The sequence below is a fragment of the Haliotis asinina genome, chromosome 5 (assembly GCF_037392515.1).
Source record: "Haliotis asinina isolate JCU_RB_2024 chromosome 5, JCU_Hal_asi_v2, whole genome shotgun sequence".
Classification (NCBI taxonomy): domain Eukaryota; kingdom Metazoa; phylum Mollusca; class Gastropoda; order Lepetellida; family Haliotidae; genus Haliotis; species Haliotis asinina.
In genome coordinates this window covers 62,779,361-62,797,493 of record NC_090284.1, presented here as the reverse complement: position 1 = coordinate 62,797,493, position 18,133 = coordinate 62,779,361, and the positions used below count along the sequence as shown (strand labels likewise).

The window sequence follows — 18,133 nt, the reverse complement described above, 5'->3', positions numbered from 1 at the left end:
GTCTGCTTAGCAATTTAACACGTAAATCTTTGAAAGTTGAATAAGGCCATATCAATTTTATTCCTTGGTTTATGGATTTTGTAACCAGAAAGCCAAAAGGCAGGTGGGATTTTTTTTTTCACAGTCAACATGGTGAAGGCAAAAACCCACATGGGTTTCCATGTTAACTGTCTTAGTTGAGTGGGTTTAGGTTTCACACTGATTTCAAGAGCATTTTCATGCATATCTCATGCAACCCGTTTTCCAAGCATAAAGACAGATTTAGGCAAGTTCATTCCGAGTCAGGACCGCTTACTTTCAAGACCAATTGACATCGGAATGCATTTACCACAGTCACACCTAAAACTATATTAAAGTACAATGAAAACATCTGTGTGTGTGAACTGTAATACCATCATCTATGTAATTCATCAGTGTGACTGTTTTTGTATGGGTGGTTAAATGGGGTGAGATTGACGGGCAAGGGTCAGGGTCCAAGTTCCTTGGATGAACATGGTAAGCATACATATGTTTCACATGTCCGTCACTTATTTTTCACAACTGGTCTTTCATATGTTTGGATAGAGCAATGTGCAGGAAAAATGCAAATGTTTAACAGCACTTTTGCGCAAAGAATCCATGATATATATTCCCAGATTTGGCATGAGTCTCTTTGTACATCCACAACTTTAAGGAATTACTCACCTTTCATTTTATTACAGCCTTACAGCACTAAGTGATAACACCGTGATTGTGACATTCCTTAAATTACGTATTGCATTGCATTAGTTTAAAGTTCATTTATTGAGAAAAAAACATTGCACTAATGAATACATTGCTGTATGCACTACGTATGTATGTTGCAATAATCTAGGAGTTCTCGAAGATGAGTACCATGTATTATTTGTATGTGAAAGGTATGCGCATCTCGGAACAAAATAATTATAAAATTCTGTCTGTCCTCCGTGCAAGAAAATTTACCCAAACCATGACTTCTATCGCAATTTTCATGAAACATGTGTTTTCCTTTTCATGAAGATGTACATATGTTCTTCCTGTCACATGTTAAGTCGTCACAATAAATTGTACTTTGGGTCACATGGCCTAACTACCGAAGACATAAATTGAATTGAATGGAATCAAATTGGTGCCTCCAGTTCGATTGATTCTTCTTCTTCATCTTCACTGGAAGTTTCTCCTGCTCGATGTGAAATCAGTTAGTACTGATACAGTCTAACTTACAGGTAAAACATGACGTCGGGTACATATATTATAGCTTCAGAATCCATGGTCACTGTCAAGTTGTCAAATATAACCAAAGAGGAAACCACTCGCAATAGTCACATTTGACGTCATGTCACGTGATACTGCCTCTGCTCATTAACTGTTGGGTGTTTCTGCAACAAGCGGAAATCTGAGGTTGTTTTTTCATGTTTTTATTGCGATTCGAGAAATTTTGATACGGAACTTGATCTTTACAATGCGGTTTTCCATATATCAAAACATAGTTTTATGTTAGTATCCACCTTTAACATTAGGATTTTGTAAGACAATACAATACAATTCAAAGTATGTGAAACTACACATCTGCTCTTGGCTTTTCTTTGCCCCTTTGTCAGGTGAATAAGGTCATTGACTTGATGAAGGGGCAAGGAAAGTCTGGAACATTGTGTATACAATTAAAAAGAAGTTGACAATGGCATCCTTAATATTTTGTCATATACTTGAATACCAACTTCTGTATTCCTCTCAAGATCAAGGACCTTATGTAAAACTTGCTGTTTAGCATGATTGTTGTAAACATATTATACATAAGTTCAGATATATAGTGTTTGGAAAGTGTGTTTGTCAGTTGTCATATAATCTTGCCTGTCTTGTGTGCAGGAGGTTTTATGCAGTTCCAAATTTATTTTGTATGCATAGTGTTTTGATACAAATGGCCATGTTTTACATGTGGCACTTGCATGAGTGTAATGTTATCTATATTTGGTGATAAATCATAAGCCAGCAATTCATAGATGCAGTTTTGCTGAGAGTGGATGATACACCATTCTGATTAGCAAGATTACGTGACATGATCCAACACGGTGCATGGTAGAGGCCACTGATGTCCAAAGTGGTAAAATGAGAACAACTGAGGCATGGCAATTTTCCACATTAACAGTACCGAGCTGTGTCTCCAGGGTTGTGGTTGTGTAAGCCATGGCAGTGTTATGTTTGCTGCAGTGACTCCTTTGAGATTTTCTACTTGTGCTAAGCATCAGATTGTCTTCATTGCGGACACAAGGAGCTTACAGACTTATCGTAATCCACATTTGCTAGTGCAGGGTTTAGAAGATTGGTTCGAAGGAATGCTTGTCGTGTTATGTCCGAAAGAGCTGGAAAAGCTAGTATGGTCGATTAGCAAGATTAGCTGATGGTTTTTATGTGTTTGTGAAGAGATTATCGGGGAATTGTGTGTGTAAGACTGTGCCTATATATAGTGGGGTGTTGATAACTTTCCATTGCTTTTACCAGCAATGGTGTTTGTAATGCTGGTGTTTGTGTGATGGAACTTCACATTCTTTGCAGTGCTACACTGTTAGAATCAAAGTTACTTTGGTGGTTCTTGTAACATTGTGCTTAGAAAATTGAGCGAGGGAGTGAGTCTGTTTGGCTTTGAGTTGATTACAATGGTTACAACAGTTGGCTTGATGTGGGGCTATTGTGAATGATGCAGATCTAACACGTTTACAGCCTTGGTAAAACTATGAAGCATAGATAGTGTGCTGCAGAAACTTAGAAACATGATCAGTGACAGTGTGGGTTTCAAACCGATGATCAAAGGTGTTTGGTACACCTGATGAAGATAACACTTCAAGAACACTTCAAGATGCATCAGGTGATGGGCAACTGTCCGTCTTCTACATTTGTGAACAATGTGAGACTCATAATGTGGATCAGGACTCTGGCCAATATGGTTTAAGTTTGCCTTTTGAAATTTAATCTTGTGAAGAAGAATACTTTCAATTCATATATGGAATCATTGTAGGCTGTTTCAAGATGACATGGAAAGTTTACAGGCAAAAGTTAGATGTGAAAAGTTTGCTTTCTTTCTTTTCTTTGAGGTTGATAAATGTTGAAACCATTTTCAGTTTCGGAATTGCCAGGTTACTGTTTCCATGACACTGTGCATGAAGCATGTTCTGTATATGCTCATAAGTCCTCATTGCTTAAACATCTACCATTACACTTCTGTAATTGTCTAGGAGCAACATAAGATTAATCTCCTCTACCGCAAGCATTCATGATGCATGTCAACAATATGACATTTCCCAGACAGGTTTGACGCATAGAAAACAATTATACAAAAATGTGCAATTGGCACATTTTGGAATAGATATCAGTCTTGCTGACCTATCCATGAAATGACAGGTGAAAGATCAATACCAACATCAATATGTTTGACAATACATAGTAGCCACAGAACTAATGAACTCTATTCAGCGTTTTGCACTCCAGTGAGCAATGTTGAGTGCGGGGGAAGTGAGGATCTTCTCCGTCGGGCTTCTGTTGGTCTCTATCAGGCTGGTACATAGAGCCTTATCGATCCCTGGGGAAGGTTCGTTTATGTATGTTGTCTCGGAGGAAGACCATATAAGTGTAAGAATCAATTCCTCGTCTTAATAATTGATCCCAGGCCTAGATCAGCTTATTAATTGGTCTTACCAGTGATAAATAAGTCATCACAGAGTTGGGAGATACTGACTGTGTGTATGGACATCATTAGCTTGAGGGACAGATAATAGGATCATGTTGATGTTTAAGCCTGACTTTTGATGTTGGTTATTATTTATTCATTTGGGTACTGAAATGTAAAAATAATGTGAATCAGATTATAAATGTATTAAAGATAGGCATTCAAAAAGAGAAGCATTTACTGATACCCAGTTTCCATGGTAACATATTGAACCTGAAATATAATAGGTGAGGTGTCCTGGTGAGAATCGTTAATGTTAATTTCATGAATATTCAAAGCGTTATTATTGTTGTGTCTCTGAAAAGCATTAAATGGCTGTCACTACATATACAGGCTGGTGGAGGTCAGATGTTGATCAAGGTGCCGTCTTCCTTTGTGAGGAGAAATATCACCTATTTCAGTAACAGAAGGAATTCACTTGAAAACAAATTCACTTGAATTTACCTGAACATATGTTGATTTAGAGTAAATAAATTACCATGAACATGACAGCTGAAATCAGTCTGAAGTTGTAAGGTCTCCAGTACTTGTCACAGTGCTGTCTAGGCTAGTTTCCATTTGATTTCTCTGTATGTGCGTGCGTGCACGCGCATGCTCAGAAAATGCATATTTTATTGATACAAAAGTAGTAGTGAGTGAGTGAGTGAGTTCAGTTTTACGCTGCTCTCAGCAATATTCGGACTAAATGGCGGTGGTCTGTAAATAATTGAATCGGGACCTGACCAGCCAGTGATCATCAACATGAGCATCGGGCTGATGACATGTATCAACCAAGTCAGCGAGTCTGACCACCCGACCCCCTTAGTCGCCTCTTACGACAAGCTCGGTCGCCTTTTATGGCAAGCATGGGTTGCTGAAGGCCTATTCTACCCCGGGACCTTCACGGGTCAATATCAGTGAGGGAAACAGACTTTAATATATGAAAAAAATCAGTCTAAGTAAACTTATCCTCAGTACTTTTCATTACACTCCACAACTGAGTCTAACAAAACCTTAGGGGAGGTCGCGTCAGGTAACCTTTGAGATTGACCAATCAGAACACAGCTTTCCAAATCGCGAAAGTGGACATTCGCACATACGTTTTGACCTTTTCATCTCAAAGAGTTTCGTACCTGAACGATTCCGAATGCCATTTAGTGTATGCTTGCTTCCGGGTGATGCACACGGCATACATACAACCATGACCATGGTGAGTAAACAGTCGCTGAAAGTAGTGTTTTTGGCAACATTCAAGGATGTCATCTTGCGGAAATATTAGCTAATGGTAACCATGTCAACAGATACCCCAAAGCGTTTATACTGCAGGTCAAATAACTGTGTTATATGCGGATTTTTGTTTGTGGAGAGATCTGTGTCAGTGACCTGAATATTTTGAAAGTCCCTCTGATCCCTAAATAGTAGCTTTTGTCTGATTGGTTAAATCTATTGAACCGTCTCGCGCTTGATTGGACAGTCATTGGTCGCTCAGAGGTTACCTGACGCGACTTTCTACTAGGTTTTGTTAGACTCAGTGGTGGAATGTAATGAAATACACTGAGACTAAGTTTACTTAGACTGTGAAAAAAATCATCTTAGTGATTACTGATTGCAGCATTTTACATATGTAACACCTGGGCTCTTACCTCTATCTGTCTATTGATTAGGAAGTGATTTAAGTGACTGTATGTCTTTTTCAGTATACTAGAGTCGGTGAATGTAGACTTCTTCATGGTAGCGTGAAAAATCATTGAATCTGTTCCCGGAAAGCAAGGGAATAAAAACATGAACACTGTTCCATGCTGCTTCCTCACTGTGGTACTCAAACAGTGCTACAATGCCTATACACCATATAATTTTTCTATAATGAGTGTGAAAGTAATATATCAACATTTAATTGCAAACTTAACAAGGTATCAAACATTACACAAGAGAAAATTCATAGATTAGCACTTATGTTAGCAGATAACCATCTCATTGAATGAACACACAATATTCCTTGGACACCCAACGTGTTAATTTAATTGTGAAATGATTGAGACTCAAAGTCAAAGGTTCTCTGCTACTTTCAGTCACTTGTGTTGGCCAGTTCCATTAAACAGTAGAGAATATGGCTTATTGATTTAGGTGTTACTGAGTTACAAATATACTTTTTACCTTGTAGGAGTGATTTGTTTGGGGACCTGTATGGCTGTTAACAGTGTGTCATCTCACAGTTTGCCAGTCAGTGACATTTTCAGTTTTATAATCTAGAGGTTAGTATTAAAACTTGTAAAGGCATTATGTGAGTTCATGGCTGTGTGGCCCTGTTGACATGGCTTTGGGTTCATTCCTTCACGGCTGAACACATCATCCCTACTCACAGTGGGTGCTTAGAGTGTGAATGCCTGGCTTGGTGGTTCTCTTGGCATGGCTTTGGGTCCATTCCTTTACCATGTTACTGTTACACTTCACATCTCTTTACTTACAGTGTGTACTCAGAACATGTGTCCCTGGCTGTGTGGCCCTGTTGATATGGCTTTGGACCATTCCTTTACTGTTACACTTCACATCTCTTTACTTATGCTTACAGTGTGTACTCAGAACATGTGCCCCAGGCTGTGTGGCCCTGTTAATATGGCTTTGGGACCATTCCTTTACTGTCCTTTACTTACAGGGAGAAAAGATGATGATTGGGTCTATATGACCCATGTCACACAGAAGGATGTTGAAATGTACTTGATGTTACCTTGAGGGCATTAAATGGATGAGCCTAGGGCTTGTCTGCAAGTCAATATATCCAACTCTTCATGTGTCTCAGTATGGTATCCATGTTATAGTGAGGCATGGTATTACTATGTGCTACATCAATATAACCAGTACTAATGTGGACAAGTACTATCAGCAACTCTTAGTCAAGGCACACATGCGTGCGCATTGTTATGTAAGCGCTGTAATCTTAAGGTGAGGTTAAACCCCTTTCCACCTCACCCTCACCATCTCCATTGATTTTGTAATCTAGCTGTTCAAATAAATGAGAACACATTTCTGTGATACCATTTTACTAATGTGCATGGAATTAGCAATAGGTGCTGTAGGCGCTCCCACTCAACAAGTGCTATTGATAACCGTCACAGAGATTGGGTACTTGAAACATAGGCAAATATTGATTGAACTGACTTGTGCAAACACAGGCCTGTCATATTGGGACGGAAAGGCAGGGAGTAATGTTACAAATTGTCAGACAGTATTTATGATTGTCTATGCTAATAAACCAGATAGGTGTGTTGATAATATAGTTAGTTAATGCTAGTCGTCATTGATATATGAGACTTGGTGATGTATGTCTGTTGTCTTTCCCATTGTCTGTAACAACATACCTAAGCCATGTTTACAGAGCTCATTTTCTGATATAGTCTGGTTGATTTCATTTCAGACCAATAAATTGTTCTCTAATACAAAATCTAATAAATGCATCAAAATCAAACTTCGCGCAGTCACATATTGACAGACCAACTCTGATGATGATAATTTCTCTCATAATTTTGGACACTTGAATAAAAATGTTGTGTAACAAACGATCATAATTTTGTTGTCACTCTTTGCTATTTCTAATGAGGGAGGACCACTTACTGGTATAACTGTGTGGTGTGCGAGTTGAGTGTGTGAAATAGAGAAATAGACACTCAAGTGTCTGCTGATATCAAATTATATCTGCTGTCCAAATGATATCTCATAGGAGATGTCGTCTGATCTCACACAAGCAATACCTCCTGTAGAACACAGGTTTGGATGATAAATTGAAATTTCACTGCACATGATTGGTGATTTTGTGTTAGTGAGCTATTCATTTGTCTGAAATGAAATCAAATGGACATATGTTATATCTGGATTACAGTTACTTAGCTTGTTTCTTAGATTACTCTTTCTTAGCTGATTTTCTTGGCTGGAAAAGATTTGTTAATGAAACAGGTTATCTGTGTGCCTCTGTCATCTGGGCACAGCAGAAGTCAATATTTCAGTAGCAAGTACATTTTCTGTTGCCAATCTCAAGGGCCACTTATTCTTGAACAGTTTGTAGCCCTAAGAAATTCTTAACTTTGATTGTTGTCAATGTGTTACAAATGGATGTAAGACGTTTTTAGGGCTACAAATGTTTCAAGAATAGCTAGCCAGCACCTATATTTTCGAAGCTCTCTTAGTGCTAAGATAGTCATAAATGTCATACATTAACTTACAACTATCTTTGTGCATAGAGTGCTTCGTAAATGCTATACACTAACTTATGACTATCTTAGCGCTAAGAGAGCTTTGAAAGTCTAGGCCCAGTTTAAGATGTTTGGATATGCCAGCATATCTAGGACATCATGTACCTTGAAACTGATGTGTTTCTTGTGACTTTTAAATTTTACATGATCTTCTGATGGAAAGTCTCCTCAGCATGTAATGCGGGGGGATATAGTCAACGCCTCGTCTGTCCGTCCGCCTGTCCGTCTGTCCGTAATCATTTATCATTTTGTTTCCGAAGCATAACTCAGAAAGCGTTCAATATTTTTAGACCAAACTTGATAGATATAGTAATCTCAGCCTATGGTTGTGCCTTTTGCTATTTACAGATTTTTGGCATTTATATTTTTTTTGTTTTTTCATGGAACATTTTGGTGTTAGTGTTATGGTAGGGTGGGCTTCGTTTCCGGAGCAGAACTCAAAAACCGTTCAATATTTTTCTGCAAAACTTGGTAGATATATCAATCAGCACCTAAAGTGGTGCCTTTTGCTATATACAGGTTTTTGTGATTTATTATTTTCTCGGTTACCATGGAAACGTTTTGGACATAGTCTGAAAGTGAGAGGTGTGTTTTGTTTCCGGAACAGAACTCTAAAACTTCTTAATATCTGTCCGTAAAACTTGGCAGATATATGTTGCAGACCCCAAAGTGGTGCCTTTTGCTATGTACAGGTTTTTGTGATTTATTGTTTCTCGGTTTCCATGGAAACGTTTCGGACATAGTCTCAAAATTGAGAGGTATGGTTTGTTTCCGGAGCGGAACTCAAAAGCCATTCAATATTTTTCTGCAGAACTTGGTAGATATATCAGTCTGAACCTATAGTGGTGCCTTTTGGTATTTACAGGTTTTTGTCATTTCTAATTTTCTTGGTTTCCATGGAAATGTTTCAGACATAGTCTCAAAAGTGAGAGGTGTGTTTCGTTTCCGGAGCAGAACTCAAAAAATGTTCAGTATTTTTCTACAAAACTTGGTAGATATATCAGTCAGAAGCTGAAGTGGTGCCTTTTGGTTTTTAAAGGTTTTTTGTGATGTATCATTTCTTTGTTTCCATGGAAACGTTTCGGACTTAGTCTCAAAATGGAGGGGTGGGCATTGTTCCCAGAGCACAAATCGAAAACCATTTCTTCATATCTTTCAACAGATCTTGGCAGATATATGAAATTGTGACTTTGCTGGTTACAGATATGTGGCATTTATAGTTTTCATGAATTCCATGGAAACAATTCCAACTTAGTCTAAAAAACAATGAGTAACTCTGAGATGATTTGTCCTTTTCAAACATGTGGGGGCCGGGGGGATATGTCATCTTCTGATGACTCTTGTTAATAATTATTTCCCATAATATTTTACATTTGATTGTCATACATAAACTGGGGCAGTCATGACCTTTATTCTGTATTGTACATTGAAGATTGGGTCATGTGTCTTAAATATTGATGTCTTGCCCATGGATTGGCACATGCCAGTTAACAAAGACATAGACCTCTTTTCACAATGTACTAAGGTGATCGTAAGCCACTAAGGTAACCTTAGTGCAATTTTAAAGTATGTGAGTTATGGTTGCATCGTGAAAGAGCCCCTGACTGATATTTCTCATACGAGACATGTCCTCTGACAAGTCTTTGCGATATTGGCTGGATAGCCAAGTCAAGCATGTGACTTTAAAGCTGAAATGTCAGATGTCTGTCATACATTATAACCATCTAAACCTGTGATCCTGTTTTCCAGATTGCTGTTCTTGATGTGGACATATGTGGACCCTCCATTCCAAGAATCATGGGCCTGGAAGGAGAGCAGGTTGGTCAGAGTCTGGTGCTTAGATGCTTAGCAATGATGAACACCAATTCCAAAAGGACATTTAAGCCCTAAGGCTAATGTAATTCCCCTACTTTTATGTTGACTGACAACAGTTGTAGTGCCAAGATAAGTGTGTGGAACAAGTCCCAGTCCTGTACTCCACATGTATACCTTGGAAGTTCTAGGTCAGAATTGGTCTTCAGCAACCCTTGCTTGTTGTAAAGGGCAACTGACAGTGTTGGGTGGTCAGGTTTGGTTGACACATGTCATTGTATCCCAACTGCATAGGTGTTCATGCTGTTGATCACTGGATATGCTGGTCCAGATCAGTCATTTACAAACTTCCACCATATTGCTTGAGTAGTGCTGAGTGGAGGGTAAATAAACTCACGCATTTGTGAAAGATCATAAAGTTATCATCAGCGCAAAATCATTCTCAACTAATAGTGGTAAGAATGATATCAGTGGAGGTGTCATTGTATCCCAGTTGCATAGGTTGATGTTCATGCTATTGATCACTGGATATGCTGGTCCAGACTCGATCATTTTCAAACTACTGCCATATACCTGGAATATGGCTGAGTGAAGTGTCAAACATCCAATAAACAAAAGTCGATGAGGTGTACCAGGGCATACCATGAGTACACTATACCTTTGACCTTTTCTGGTGTACTTACTAGTAATGGTCAAGGTCCTGGAACCCATTCCACAATGTGACCTTGGTGCTATGATTAAAGAATTGGAGATGTGATGGCTTTAGTGTTTAGGTTGAAACAATGCGTGTGACTGGCATAAGACTGAATTAACCTTTGGAAGTATAATGTCTGTGCTGAAATCTCCATGTGACTGATGCCCTGTTGGGTTAAATCTAATAAAGTGTGTGCAGTTGTGGTAAAGTACAACCCAGATGTTCAATTTTTCATGATATTTTGAAATACCATCGCACATGGACCTTATCATGAAGTCACAGAAATTCTCATGTTGTAAACAACTGAATTGCTTCAGAAACCATTTGACCTGTAGTGCTGAAACTTTACATGCCTTATTCATACCACTGATAATACCTGAATATGTCAAATACATTACAGTAGGATTTTCAATATACCATCAGGACTTCCTTATTGAAAAGTCACTCACAAATGCTTATATCTTTCTACTTTTGGTGGGATTTAACATATGTGTACGTTTTTATTTATAAGAACTTTCATAATAATCATGATCTTTTCAGAAATAGATATATACCTTGCAACATTTCCACTTTTCCAAGTCTTTGTGTTAATCTATCCTGTAACCATGGTAACTGTTTTGGTGATTTTGGTTCTAGGTTCATCAGAGTGGGTCCGGGTGGTCTCCAGTGGTAAGCAATCTCATGTACTTCTTGCTCTTACCACATTTGCACGCTTCACAATCAGCACTGATGTTTTTATATGACAGCATTTAAATATCTTTCCAAGTTGAAGAATCTGAAACTGAACTGAAGGATTATGACAAGGATCCTTTTACTCTATGATTTAACACGTGGGCATTGTCATGTGTGTCAGATTTGTAATAGGAAACGTAAATCTACAAATAACTTATGACAGACATACAATGTGAGACAAAATGAAGACCATTTGTCTGTGTAGGAAACTACCGCCTGCTTAAACACCCAAGATAGGTTAATTGTGTGGAGGGACGGCAAAAAATAAATCTTACCAGCCCGACGGTCAGATTAATTTTTTTTGTGTGTAATCATATGAACCCTGTCTGTGAGACTTCTTTTGTAACAAAAACACAAGATGCATGACTGAAGTTTGTTTCACAGTGCGACAAACATATGGTAACAGTTGACTTATGGATAGTTTTCTGTGATATTACGAATCATAGCTACAATAAGCATGGCAGTGACACTGAAGTTAGTTGTTGTTCAGATATAACAGTTTCACAGCACTATGAATGTGACTAGTTCTTACAACTGTTTTGTTATGTGAATGTGACTAGTTCTTACAACTGTTTTGTTATGTGAATGTGACTAGTTCTTACAACTGTTTGTTATGTGAATGTGACTAGTTCTTACAACTGTTTTGTTATGTGAATGTGACTAGTTCTTACAACTGTTTTGTTATGTGAATGTGACTAGTTCTTACAACTGTTTCGTGAATATGACTGTTAACTTGTGGATGATTAACAGTTACACTTAACACATTGGTGCCACAATGGCATAATATGATAACTCTAGTTTTGGGACTGTTGTTTACCTGCTTCAAAGCACTTTGATGAAACGTTTTTCTTGGGCATTTCAATAAATATGAAAGCAGAAATTCTTAATATGTTTTTTATCAGTGCTGAGCTGAAGTGTGAAATTAAAGTTGGTCTGACACCTTTTGGGAAGGGCTGGTAAGTTTTCAGAGTTACCAGGTGGCTTGTAGAAGTTTGTGTTAAGATTCCTACACTGCATTTGTGATTTAACAAGGTTAAAACCCAGATGGGACTTGACCCCACAAAAGTGCTAGAATCTTTACTTTGCTGAGAAAGTGTTACCCCAAGTATGACTTGTGTTACATTTGAAATGGCATTTCTAAATGGCATTGGGTATACAAAGGATTAAGTAGACTGCTACAGTAAAGAGACTAATGAACTAAGTACTGTTCTTACTTACACCCACATGTATCAACCAGGCATAGGGATCCATGAAACATTGATGAAGACTGCGAGAGAAGGTGTTCAGTTGCCTGGTACCCAGGTACCCACGTGTGTTGGGAATACACTCAGTCACCATTGTTGGAAGACCATCTCAACGCCAGTCAGCTGTACAGGATCTGGATAAATCTATAGAAACTATCTCCTTGAGAGACAATGCAGTATTGATGTTGTGCAGGGGGCTTTGTATTGATGTTGTTTGTTTACCTTTTCCTTGTGGAATATAACATTTTTCTATTGGCAGTGACTTTGTCATGTTTATGGCTCTTGTCATTCATCAATAATTTCAGAAAGGTTACATTCATTGATTTCAGTGTGCAGCTTTATCTAGTACTAGTCCAAAGCCTCAGTCTCGTAAAGTTCAGTTTATATATAGTAAACTCAGGTAATAATAGTCTATACTTAAACACTGTAATGCTCCAAAAATGTGGAGAGGTTAAAGTGTTGTCTTGTCATGCTGAAGATATGAGTTCCATTCCCTAAACGGTTACAATGTGTGAAACCCATTTCTAGTGTCCTCTGCCATGATATTGCTGGAATATTCCTAAAAGCAGTGTAAAACCAAACTCACTCACTCACTCACTCCAGTAATGATGCTGAAGATGCTGACATCTAAGTTCAAGGTGGTTTTCTGAATGAAATGTGGCAGAATATGATTGTTATCCAAATTTTTATTTTACTATTTGATCATTCTATATATTGAGCAGTGTGAGAAGAGTGTTGTCAAATCCTTAAGTGTCCTAATTTCATCTGAATAAAGCGCAATCACTGCTGTCATGTGTCTTTGCCCCTTGTCCTACACCTGTGTTGAGAACTCTTTCATTTATCACAATTTGAGGTTCTTTAGGGTAGCCAAGTGGTTAAAGTTCGTCATTCCGAAGACCTGGGTTCAATTTCCCACGTGGGTACAATGTGTGAAACCCATTTCTGGTTTTCCTCGCCTTGACATTGTTGGAATGTGGCTACAAGCAGCATAAAACTATACTCATTCACTATCATGGTTTAAACAAAGAAACAAAATTGCAGAATGTCTGGTAATGTTGACAAAACTCCATCTTGATGTCTGTCACCCTTGCTCCATCCTTCATGATCTGGTTCCCAAAATATGATTTACCAGAGTAAGCATGGTCAGTATCTGGACCTATACAACTGAACTCCACAGTATCATTTCTGGTAATGTCTCATAAAAGGTTTGTGATAATCACATCATCAGTGACTGTCGCATTTGTACATGTTGCAGATGTACAAATTATTCATTCAGTATGTCTTTAGATTTCAGATATTCATAAAATATGACATGTTACTGAGACTCTGAATATTGATTTACCATGGTTACCAGAGACAAATGGATGTTTGACAACAACATGCAGATAGAAATTATGTTTCTCAAACTTGCCTTGGGGCACTGATATTTTTCTGATGTATATTAAGCATAGTTTACTAAGGTTTCGATGATGACAGAAAATGCATATTTGTCACTGTCAGTGTGAAACTAACAGTAAATATAGTATTACATCGAGTCATCTATTTCTGTTATGGTTTTTCTGGGTTGTATTGTTCCGCTGTGCTACACACTGTGTGTTGCCTTGTGTTCATCACGTGTTTATGACAATCTGCTTGTTCTGTAGCCTCTTGAGTCGGCTACACAAGATTTTTGTTTACCATCTGTGCCTGAAGGATATCTAAATTCCTGGCAAATAGGCTGTCTTTGTAAAGCTAAGGTTTGCATTTATAGGGATGCCAGTATTGTTTGCTTCAAACTTTTCAATATGGTTCATCTTTTATCTGATCCCATATTTATCCATGCTTCTCCTGATGAATAATTGGTTTATCAATGTTTTCACAATTTGTATCAGAAAGTCTGTTAGAACATCCACCCAAAGTTATGTTTGTACTCATAGATTTATCTGTTTTACTGCTTGTTTCAAGTCAAAAAGTCTACAATTTTAACCCAGATAAAATTGATATACTTCTTGTCTGTCACAAACCATGTTTTCCACCATGCTCTGTAGAAACAAACAAGGCCACCAATGTCAGTATTTGAGAAAATGAAATAATTACCTTGACATAAATTTTTTATCTTCATGGGATTTCAGTCAAATGAATATCAGTTAATGCCCCCCAAAAGGTATACTCATGATTTAGTTGTTATGTATTTTTGAAATTGTGAGCTTGCAGTAAGGTCAGTTTGTTTTGAAGGCTGTTGGAGTTCGAACACTTGTATGTAACCATGGTGATGAAATTGGAAAATGTGCACACAATCTTTCACACCGGTACAGTGATCATATTGGAAAAAGGTTTCTAGATGGAAAATAAATTAGAAACGTTTGAGTCAGATAAATGTTCTGATATGAATTAGCCAAAGAACGTCATGAGTTCAGATTCAGATGAAAAAATCAAGAAAGCTCTTCATTTTATGAAATTTTTCAGATATTATTGTTTCATGAGCTGAAGATGAGAGTATAATGACATTAGATTTCATAGACTTTGACCACTTTTTGAAAGATGTCCTGGCATTACATGTAACATCTTTTCAGTTTTGACCTGTAACATCATTGTGAACACCCCTCTGTTCAGATCAAGAAGCAGACTGTTCCTCAATTATAACACTTTTTACAAGTTAAACCTGTGAAAATTAACAGAGGAGGATGCCTTTTAAAATCAAACGCAAGTTATGTTTAATTTTAGATATTAAATGGCAGTGAACAAACATTGCTCAAATGTTGATAAAACAGAACCTACATCATACCTTTTCTGTGCAGTTGTTGTTTGTTAAAAAGCCAAAGGAAATACTGGGTAATTAAGGAATGCCATATGTTTCAGGCCTTTGTGGTGAAAGCTCACAATGGTTAGTACAAGCTTATTATAGAAGTTTGTCAGGGGTTCTTCATGGAGAGACATTGATTCTGTTCAAGTGATCACTTAATACAGTGAATATGGTAATTGTGTTTTACAGTATAATTGTTACGGTTAAGAATTTACTGTGACAAACAATGTAAGAAATCCCCTGTGAACCAGCAAAACAGAAGAAAGACAAGTCTATAACATTCAAATATTGTATTATTATGTGTTACAAGTATGTATTTTCTGTATATTTTTGTTATTAATTAAGTAATAATTATTATTGGGTCCCCAATTGATCCCCCTTGAGGAAAAGAAAGTTTTCTTGCGAAACTTTCAAGTTTCTTCTAGCCAACTCACTTGCTTTTGATAGTCTGTCCCTAAATGTAGACACATAGTCTAAGAGATTGATCTCGGGTCTGTCATTGAGCCATTGTTCTTTTAAGTGTTTTAGTGGCCCACACACTATGACCAAACACAAGTTCAAAGGGGCTAAACCCTAAACTTTCCTGAACTGACTCTCTGACAGCAAACAACAACAAATGCACACTGTCATCCCAATCTTTCCATGTCTCAAAACAATAAGTCTTGATCATATTTTCCAAAGTTTGATGAAACCTCTCTAAAGCTCCCTGTGACTCTGGATGATAAGCATTAGACTTAACTTGCTTAATACCTAACTGGTACATAGCTTGCTGAAACACCTTAGACATAAAGTTTGAGCCCTGATCAGACTGAACAACATCTGGCAAACCAACTAAGGTGAAAAACTTGATCAAAGCCTTGACAATTACAGGAGCAACAATCCTATGAGGCGGAATTGCTTCAGGAAATCTGGTAGAAGCACACATGATTGTGAGTAAATACTGATTACCAGACTTTGTCTTAGGTAGTGGACCAACACAATCAATAATAACTCTACTGAAAGGTTCCTCAAAAGCCGGTATAGGTTTCAAGGAATTTTCTTATTTGGTTTTCCAACAATTTGGCATGCATGACAGGTCTTACAAAATTCAGCCACATCATGTCTCAAACTGGGCCAAAAGAAATGTGCCAAAATTTTCTCACAAGTTTTGTTTACACCCAAATGACCTGCCATGGGACTTTCATGTGCCAATGAAGGTACATGTTTTCGAAATAATTTCGGTACCACAATTTGATGGTACAATTCCCATTCATACCCCGCAGGAACATCTGGCGACCTATATTTCCTCATCAGAACACCATCTTTGTAGTAATAACAAACTGGAACCTTGCTAACCTCCTCAAAAGAAACAGCCTTACAGCCAACTTCTGCACTTCAACATCCTCACTCTGTGCACTAATAAGCTGCTATCTGGAAAGAATGTGTTCACCACCTGACAAACTATCTTACTTATCAAGAAGTCCTGAAGAGCTACTACTCATAGAAGATAAATCATCTGTCTCCACCTCACACAAGAATGATACATGAATGTACCTGACAAATCATAAATGGTATCATTCTGCAAAGAAGCCTTGGAAGAAATGCCTTTGGACATTGAACGAGTGACTGCACAAGAAGGAAAATTACCCAGAAATTCATCCTCCAACTTTTCAGTACTATCTGAATAATAATACAGAATTTGTACGTAAACAACTTGTCTTTGTTCTGTTTTATTGGTTCACAGGGGATTTCTTAAATTGTTGTCACGGTAAATTCTTAACTGTAACATATGCAACAAGAGCAAGGTATACAAAGTCACAAGTCAATTTCACAATACACATTTCAAATACAATACAAATGCGGCAAAATCTAAGGCGATGGGTCACAAAGTTTAGAGTATAGCAAACTCACCAAAGTCTTAGTTTGAGAGAGAAACAGTGGTGCAGAATGAACACAGTGAACAATCTGACAGCAGTAGATCAGGCATTGACGGATAAAGCGTTGGTAATGTAACTCCAGTGAATGTCCGAATGTGTGTCTCTGTGTCGCTCACAACACGGCAACTAGCCTTTATATATACTTTCAGTTGTTTCCCGAAAGTACGAGCACTTGCTGCAATCGCTAACTATGTAGAATGCCCTCGAAACAATGTCTCCCGGAAGTAAACAAACAGGAAGTCAAGGGCAGATAATTCCCGGACAAGCCTGCTGCCAAAATCCTAAAAATGCGGATCATTTGTTATACGAAATGTGACCCATCATATTTATTGTTCAAAGCACTAAACATTGTGACCCCATAATAATTATTACTGAATTAATAACAAAATATACAGAAAATACACACTCGTAACAATAATACAATGAATATGGTAATAGTGTTCACTGAATTGACAAAATACCATGACCCATTTCATGTTATTAAATATAGGGGCATATGTAGTTTTATGCGGCCCACCTTGTGCGGTTATACTGCAAGCTTGTGAGACAACCACATATATCCCTAGAAACACTTCAAAGACAATTCTGTCGTTGCTCAAGAGTGAAAAAAACTGGAAACCTATAGAAAACTGTTGTTTGATTGAGCTGAGGATGTCTGGTGCTGTGTTCTACTGTTGTAAACAGTAGGTTTTTGCTTCATATATTTCACTCCAAGGCTTGATACATAATATTTCATCGAGTTAATGTGAGCCTACAGGATGTCAACAATATATCTTTGTAGTAGTACTAATAACAATGCATTTATGTAGCATCTATAACTCTTTACAAACATGAAGTTCAGTAACATATCCAAACTAAACCAACCACATCTCTCATACACTCCTGTTACCTGTAATTGTGTGTTCACAACCCTGGTCCTCCTTCCTGATAATGTATTGTGAATTTGTCAGGTTCACTGATATGGTAAACTTTGACCCCTGAATCGGTATTGACTTTTAAACTAACAGACTGA

At 37.7% G+C, this 18,133-nt stretch overlaps 1 protein-coding gene across 1 annotated transcript in view; it reads left to right on the top strand.

The window, feature by feature from the left end:
* LOC137285000 (cytosolic Fe-S cluster assembly factor nubp1-B-like) overlaps positions 1–18,133 on the top strand; it is a 34,117-nt gene that overhangs the window by 6,521 nt on the left and 9,463 nt on the right. Inside the window, exons 4-5 of the mRNA XM_067817110.1 lie at positions 9,691–9,759; positions 11,084–11,116. Of these exons, the coding sequence (XP_067673211.1) occupies positions 9,691–9,759; positions 11,084–11,116 (102 nt within the window). The remainder of the gene's footprint in view (positions 1–9,690; positions 9,760–11,083; positions 11,117–18,133) is intronic.